At 34.3% G+C, this 8,714-nt stretch overlaps 1 protein-coding gene across 1 annotated transcript; it reads left to right on the top strand.

The window, feature by feature from the left end:
* Nucleotides 1–745: 745 nt before the first annotated feature.
* Nucleotides 746–8,439, top strand: LOC127444590 (P2X purinoceptor 3-like). Its single transcript, XM_051704046.1, has 12 exons — nt 746–888; nt 1,364–1,499; nt 1,834–1,905; nt 2,132–2,201; nt 3,546–3,639; nt 3,742–3,819; nt 4,077–4,218; nt 4,829–4,965; nt 5,353–5,446; nt 5,620–5,685; nt 8,143–8,220; nt 8,311–8,439. The coding sequence occupies exons 1-12, from the start codon at nt 746–748 to the stop codon at nt 8,437–8,439; spliced, it is 1,239 nt and encodes a 412-aa protein (XP_051560006.1).
* The last annotated feature ends 275 nt before the right edge of the window (nt 8,440–8,714 follow it).

The raw sequence follows: 8,714 nt of genomic DNA, 5'->3' as shown, positions 1-8,714 counted from the left end.
CACTTCTTTGTTTGAAATGTTTAAAAATCCTAAAACTTCCCAAGTTTAAAACAGGTGTGTAATCCCTGTTTACAGTGTGGACTCAGACTTTTAAACACCACTGTAATCTATTTACTAAATTACTTGCCAAACCCTTCCTTTGTGTCTTGATATAATGTGCATATGTAGAGCTCCATTCTGTATTTGTTAGCGTAGTGGTACCAGCTCACGTTAAAAACAATGCCTCAAGACTCACATCTTCAAGATTCACCTACTGCAGACCTCACACAAACACTTGTACAAAAAATACAGTATCTGTTGTTTTTGTTATGAACATGCTTATGTTATGTACAGTACAGCAGAAGGAGCTGCGTCTGTGTGATGCCAGTAATTTGATCTGTGAACTGTATTGAAAGTGTCTGCTAAGAATACAAATGTAAATTGTAAATCTGAAGACAGAATAGAGTAACTGAAGGAGGAATATAAGGAAAGAGGGTGGGGACAGGGAGGGATTAAAAGGGAGAGGAAGAGGGCTTGTATGAAAGTGACTGATCTCAAGATGTAGAGACTTTTTAATCCATCAGGCAAACAAATAAGGGAATTGATTGAAGAGATTTTTTGGACTTTTATTGACATATATGTGTTTAAGATTCACAGACATTTCTAACAACACAGGATAAAGCTTTTGGACTAATTCTTCGTCTGCGTTAACACTATATTCTCTTATACACATTCTCACACAAATATATAGATATAGTTTTTGTGAATGCAGAAGTGTGCTGGAAAGATGTGGAGCTGTATATCAGATTTCTTTACCTATGAGACAACCAAGTCCGTGGTGGTAAAGAGCTGGACCATCGGCATCATCAACCGTGCTGTCCAACTCCTCATCATCACATACTTCATTGGGTGAGTGTAAGATGGCATTTTTACATAGTGATGTTTATAGTGTTGTATATGTACCACAGCGAAAAGTGGCAATGATTCTGTGCAGTTTAGCTTGTACCTTGAAATAAAGATAAAATAAAGACATCTGTGTGTTTGAGAACATTGTAGGAAAGAAATGAGTAATGTTGCTATAAATGTGGTTAATTGTTAATGGACAGTTACTGTAAATATTATTTTTGATATATGTGTGATGACATCGTTGATGTGAAGTACTTTAAAAGTCTGTTGTATGTTTGTTGGGAAAGGGAAGTGCTTGAAAAGGGAAGTACTTGGAAAGTACTAATTTTTTGGCAACATTTGTTAGAATTGTTTGAATCTTGCATTAAAGATATTCCAAAAGAATGTAAGCTTTTAATTGTTCCATATTTCTCTTTCTCTAATTTATTTTTTTTCTCTCTCTCTCTCTGTCTTTCCACCCTACCTCCACTCGGCTCAGTTGGGTGTTTTTGACCGAGAAAGCATATCAAGTGAGAGACACAGCCATAGAATCATCAGTGATGACTAAAGTGAAAGGTTTTGGAGAGTATAACAACCGGATCATGGATGTAGCTGATTATGTCACACCCACTCAAGTAAATCAATTGCACAGTCTTAAGCACTTCTTTGTGTAATTACAAGGGTGTGTGTGAGGGTGTCAGGGTTTGCCTACATTGAGGAGACCTTGACTTAATAAACCTACTAAATAATGTCTTTATGAAAGTCTAAAATCACAGAAAGGATTGTGTGAGGGTTATGTTTAGTTTTAAAGGATAAAAAATGTCATTCATTTGGGTATAAAAACAATGGAAGTCAATGGAAAGCACCCACCATGATAGAAAAACAAGTGTGTGTGTGTGTGTGTGTGTGTGTGTGTGTGTGTGTGTGTGTGTGTGTGTGTGTGTGTGTGTGTGTGTGTGTGTCCATCAGGGGGCGTCAGTGTTCTGCATCATCACTAAGCTCATCACAACAGAGAACCAAGTACAGGGAAACTGTCCTGAGGTGAGTCAAGTCACCCTATTCTGAATACGAGTGTTCCAAAAAAGAACTGAAATCTAAAAAGATTACTGTATATGAATTTCACATGTATGTGTGTGTTCATTTATATATATATATATATATATATATATATATATATATATATATATATATATATATATATATATAAATATATACATATATATATATATATAGACACATTTTTTTTTTTTTGTATGTATCTGTTTAGAGTGAGATGAAATTCAAATGTGATGATGACAATGCATGTAAGAAGTATATGTCAAAACCTTCTAGCAATGGTAAGATTTATACATCTTCTCTTTGATTTTTTCAGTCAAGCTCTATAATTATCATTTATTATGAATTATATAAACTTGAACAGTACAACAGTTAGTGTAGTGAACCAGCTCTGGGAGCTTCACAATTTGTATCTTTCACAATTTGTAGGACACCCAGGGATTTTCCAAAATCCCTAAACCAAGACCAAAATTATCAACTGTAACACCTCCTAGACCTAGAGCTTTCAAATTACAACCACCAAACTTGGCACAGACCTTCAGACTGTTCTGACTCACATTTCTATGACTTTTCTAACTTGTTGGAATTACAGTTTTTGCACAACAAAATATGAAAATCCAATAGACTTACATTGATAGAATGTTTAAACAGGCCAAGACCATTTAAATGCCAGCTGTCAAAAATTCAAATGTAAACATTACTGTAATATCTGTATAACTATCAAAATTCAAACTTTTAAAGCTAGTTTAAACTTTCATACAAGGCTTTGCCAAGCCAACATCAAAGTTTATCTTGACAAACTTTACCGATCTAGTTAGGTTTGCAATAGTAAAAATGTTAATTATTGGTATACTGTAAAAAAAAAAAAAAAAAAAAAAAAAAGAAAAACAAGAAAAGACATTTGAAAACAATTATTTGAGGAAATACCCATTCTTGATATCAAACATGGAATTTCAGCTAGTAAAAACATAATTACTGATACCTGTAACTGCATTTTCACAAGTAGAATTTCACAATAATCTGTCATTAAGCCCTGTTCAAAACGCAATTACAAATATTGATCATTAATTTCTTACTAGTTGGGATTCCAATTTCACATATGTACTTCTTACTAGTAAAAATGATAACTTTTGATGTTAATGATTAATAATATATATTTTTAGTTGTGTTGGGAGTGAATGACAGATCATTGTAATATTCTACTAGTGAAAATGCAGTTACAGATAAATAAATGTTTTTTATTAGTCAAAATTCCATATATCTAGATATCTTTTGATATCTAGAATTGGTATTTTAACTAGAAGCTATTCCATTGCTGATATCAAGAATTAACATTTTAACTAGTAAAAATATCATTTTAGATGTCTATAATTCATACCCTGCATGTGATGAAATGTCAAAAGGGCTCGCAATAGTGCAGAGAGTGAGTAGTGCTTGATATTTTGGCTTCTTTTGAAATTATTTTCAAAAAGTGCAGATTTTTCATCATCATGTCATTGTTTGTTGAACTGTTGTATAAAAGTGGTATTGCTTAATAATGGATGGATCTTTAATGGTCAGTTTATTTGCTCCAAATCATCAAAGTAATGTTCAATTATGTTCAATTCCTTTGATTGTGTTTCAAGGCTTGCCGACAGGCAGATGTGTAAACTTCAACGTAACACACAAAACCTGTGAGATCAGAGGATGGTGTCCAGCAGAGATTGATGATGTTCAGCCGTGAGTCCACCTTTAAATGAACATATGAATGACAGCATGGATGAATGGATTGTTGAATAAAGAGAAGAGATAATGGTGAAAATGTCTTCCTTTCATATTCAGAAACCCCATGATGGAGGTGGAGAACTTCACCATCTTCATTAAGAACAGCATTCGCTTTCCCCGTTTTAACTTCACAAAGTAACGGCAAACAAACACTGACAAACATATCAGTAATATGTACTTGAGTACTGTACATCTGAAAATACATAAACTATTCAACAATAGAGGGCCAAAATCAGTTAATGAAAATATTGTCTTTTCTATAAGCATTTACGGTGTATCAAAAATCCTTGTTGGAGTTTTTGAGAATAAGAGCCCTCAGTGTTTCAGAAATTGCCATTCTCATATCAGATAATGTTTAACTGTTTCATCAAATCTTTCTCTTTTCCTGACAGGGGAAACTTCTTGCCCAACATCAACAGTAGCTACATAAAGAAATGTAACTTTGACTTTGAGAGTAACATGTATTGTCCCATATTCAAAGTGGGGGACGTGATACGATTTGCACAGCAAGAGTTCACCACTCTTGCAAAAAAAGTGAGACCTCTTTCTTTCTCATTCTGTGTTTCCATTCAGTTGCCTTCAATTCTTTTGTATTAGCCTTTCCTGGGTATTTTTCCCCCTTGCATTCTTCCTTTCGTAATCTAGCTTCACAGATAAGACAGTAGATAAAACTCCCAAATTACATCACCTTTTTTTCCTGTAGAGGAGTAGTTCACCCAAAAATTCTGTCATTATTTACTGACCTTTCAAACCTGTATGCTGTATCCTGTTTTTTCCTGAAGTTTTGATGAATCTTTATTATGCTGTTTTCCATAAAGTTGCAGTTTATAGTGACCATGTTTGTCAAGCTCTAAAATGGGGGAAGGGGGCCATAAAAGTAGTCTGTACAGCCCATACACTATATTACAATTACTCAAAATATATTAATATTGACTTTTAGGTCCTTTTTGGAGCTTGACTGACATGGTCACAATGAACTGTAAAGATCTGTGGAATCTGTGTAAAGATGTGTGTTCCACAGAAAAAATAACAGCAAATGTGTTTGGAATGACATGAGGGTGAGTAAATAATGACAGAATTATTCCTATAAGTACAAGGTAAATTGAATTTGTGGAAGTTATATCTTTCTTTCTCTTTCTCTCAGGGGGGAGTGATAGGGATAAAAATAGCATGGGTGTGTGATTTAGATAAAGCAGATGATGAGTGTAAGCCCGCCTACTCCTTCACGCGTCTGGACGCCATGTCAGAGAAAACCTCTGTGTCTCCAGGATACAACTTCAGGTTCTGGATCATTTCTTTCCTTCTTTCACAATTTCACGCAGAAATTAAAATGAATTCATAATTTACTCAGCCTCATGATGCTCCAATCCTGTGTGGCTTTCTTTTTTCCATGGTACACAAAAGGAGATGTTGACTGAGGCAGAATGACAGCATCATTTACTTTCATTGTATGAAAAAAAAAAAAAGATGCAATAAAAGTGAATGGTTAGACATACTGCCTAACTTCTACTGTGTTCCATAAAATAAATTGATAAGGGTTTGGAACGTGCAGCATACTGAACATTTACTGTATAAAAAGATGACAAATCATTTAAAGTTGTAATATGCTGGAAAATCTTTATACTAGATAGACACTATATGTGCTAACATGTCTTGGTCTGTCATTAGGTATGCAAAGTATTTTAAAATGGAGAATGGAACGGAGTATCGCACTCTGCTGAAAGCCTATGCCATCAGATTTGATGTGCTGGTTAACGGAGACGTAAGTTCTGTTAATGGGTTTGTGTGGGTTAGTGACTTCTGTGAGCTGGAAAGATTTAGCTTAAGGGGTAGTTCACTCAAAAAATGGAACTGAGTTGTGCATCTCTGTATGTGTGACTGCTTATTTGCTCAAATTATTTGTTTTTGGGTGTTTTTGTTTTGTCTCATTTACAGGCAGGAAAATTTGACATGATCCCAACTCTAATCAACATGGTTGCTGCCTTCACCTCTGTGGGTGTGGTATGTGTATCTAATATGCTATATTCTGTTTTGACGCATTTTATGTGGACAAACATTACAGTGAATGTAAATTGCCATTCGTACTCATTTTACTTCCGTAAAGTGACATACTGCTGAGTGAAACTAGATATTCAACAAGAAAAAAATTTAGGGTGGGACTTTCTGTGCCACTTAGTGCCAACGCAAATGCAAATGCAAATGCAAATGCAAATGCAAAAAAAAAAAAAAAAAATCTGCTGTTGATAGAACAAACAGATAGTCCTACCCCAACTCACACCATTGGTTGAGTCAGTGTTATTGTGTCAGTATAGAAGGGTTGCTCAAAACAAACAGTGGAATTTTTATAGTGCCACAGAGACACAGTGTTACAGTTTTCAGAAAAAAATTCTTACTACAAATTAAGATGGGATAAGAGAAAGCATTTTAATAATGAAAAAGTCACACACTTCAGCTTTAATTTTATCCATCAGGAATTGATTGGATTGTGAAAATTGTGCATAGCACACCAGACCTGAATGCAAATTTGCTAAAACAATGCCTAAATAACTATATGACTCTTGGTTAAAGGGTTTGTTCACCCAAAAAATTTAATTTATCATTTACCCACCTTCATGCCATCTATGAGGTGTATGACTTTCTATATTCTGCACTGAAGAACACAAACAAAGATTTTGTTATTAACACTTTTTATTGATTCTTGTATAAAAAAAAAAAACAGAATAAACAAAATATATAACAAACAAAGGTTTTTAGAAGAACATTTAAGCTCTATAGGTCCATTCAATGCAAGTAATTGGTGGCCAGACCTTTGAAGCTCCAAAAAGAAGATCAAGTCATCATAAAGGTAATCCATAGGACTGCAGTGGTATAATCTGTCTTCTGAAGTGATTGAGTTGGTTTTATGTGATAACAGACCAAAATGTAACTCCTTTTGCACTGTACATCTTGACAGCAGTCTCCTTGGCGATCATGATTTTAAGTTCGATTACACTTCCTATAGGGCCATCTAGCTGTCTGTGCATGCATTAAGCACTAGGAAGTGTAATCAAGCTTGAAATCATGATCATGCAGATAGACTGCAATGGCAAGATGTACAGTGAAAAAGGAGTTATATTTTGGTCTGTTTTCATCCAAGACCAACTGGATTGCTTCAGAAGACATTGATTAAACCACTTTACTCACATGGATTACTTTTATGCTGACTTTATCTCCTTTTTGGAGTTTAAAGGGCCTGGCCACTGTTCATATTGAATGGACCAACAGAGCTGATATATTCTTCTAAAAATCTTTGTTTGTGCTCTGCAGAAGATAGAAAGTCATACACATCTGGGATGGCATGAGGGTGAGTAAATGATGAGAGAATTTCCATTTTTGGGTGAACTTTCCCTTTAAGATTCTGCACTATTTCTTGGTCACTAATTAAATGTAATGTAAATAGGTCATATTTCCTTGCTTCCATTGAAACACATGTGATGATCTTGGGAATGTTCTGAAATCATGCTCAACATTTTTTGCACAAATTTGTGGAGTCCATGCCAGCACACTAAGAAATTCTGCAAATCTTGTGAATTTTTCACCTTTTTTTCCTTCATTTTTTCAACTTTTTACTCAAATTGTTATACTGATAATGAAATTTGTATTTAAATTAGAATAATACAAAATAGAAGCATTCTCACAAATGGACTCATATACTAGCAAAGTATGGATAAAAACATACATGCGTGTGAAAGACAAAGCTTTCACTGTCTGTCCTGCCAGAACCCAACTTTTGCTGTAATCTGGCTGGCGTATAAAAGTCCAATAACTAAGTGTTATTGAGGTGTCTGAAATGCAAACCAGCTGAGAAGTGAGCAAACCGCCAATCTGGCCCCAGATCTTAAGAAGCAATCGATCTGTATAGACATGTAATTTACTTGCATAATGGATACACCTTACAGAGGTCGGGTGACATTTTAGAGAACCATTTGACCATTTTTGGTATAATGGTGAGCTACCCTTCATGTTTTTATCCATTCTCATTCTAAAGTATAACTGTTAGACTGTTGTATTATTCACTAAAATGCATTTAGTGGAACTAAAATGGAATTTTCCCTTAATTCTATTTATAAATTTATGGGAGAATCATAGAATATGATCTTTTATTGTTGATGATTGTATAATCAGTGCCATTTGGAAACTTTCTGCTTGCTTCAATGTTTATTTTGCTTAATTTATCATTTATAATTATGAATCAAATATTATTAAAGCACTTGCATGCATTTCTGTGGAAGTATAATGTAAGAGATGAATATATGAATGTATCCATAAATCACTGTTTATATAATCCAAAGTCACTTTATTGCTAAAGTTTAATACTGAAATTATTCACAACAGAAATAGAATGGCTTCTGAAAATAAAAAGGAATCATACTGTATAAGAGGAATAAACTGATGCTTTTTTCACATTACTTATTTTAGGGAACTGTCCTTTGTGACATCATTTTGCTGAACTTCTTGAAAGGAGCTGACCAGTACAAAGCCAAGAAATTTGAAGAGGTTCATTTTTTTAAGACAGTCTCCAAAAACATTATATAATTTATCTTGTTAATAATCATCATCTCACTCACTCTCTTGCTCTTATTCTAGGTATCAGATTCACATATTCAGAGCAGTAATTCTTTATACAGGACCAGAGACCAGAGCCAACAGTCAGTCAAACCAGAAGAGAAGTTCTCGAATGATTCTGGAGCGTATTCCCTTGAACAATATAGCTAATAGTGGCTGATCGCAGGACTTGGGGGAGGATTCCAAAATCATTCTGCTTCATTCATTGCACTTCAGACCAGTTGTAATCTTTCTCTCTATTCACTTAACATAGAACCTTCCACCTAGAACATCCTATGCAAAGTAATCTGATTGTTTACTTTAACTATTAATAACATTTTAATAATAACCATGACCCCAATCTTAAACAATCAAAATGTTTTTTGTTAGGAATGTTCACTGAAAACTCCCTCAAACACCCAAGTAAATCACAAACTTGTCAGAAC

Source organism: Myxocyprinus asiaticus, chromosome 8, assembly GCF_019703515.2.
Source record: "Myxocyprinus asiaticus isolate MX2 ecotype Aquarium Trade chromosome 8, UBuf_Myxa_2, whole genome shotgun sequence".
NCBI classification, from domain to species: domain Eukaryota; kingdom Metazoa; phylum Chordata; class Actinopteri; order Cypriniformes; family Catostomidae; genus Myxocyprinus; species Myxocyprinus asiaticus.
This window is presented reverse-complemented; position numbering and strand designations above follow the sequence as displayed.

Coding starts and splice junctions, on each gene's coding strand:
- LOC127444590 (XM_051704046.1), top strand. CDS start 746: ATGCAGAAGTGTGCTGGAAAGATGTGGAGCTGTATATCAGATTTCTTT. Junction 889..1,363: donor ATCATCACATACTTCATTGG/GTGAGTGTAAGA, acceptor CACTCGGCTCAG/TTGGGTGTTTTTGACCGAGA. Junction 5,686..8,142: donor CCTTCACCTCTGTGGGTGTG/GTATGTGTATCT, acceptor TACTTATTTTAG/GGAACTGTCCTTTGTGACAT.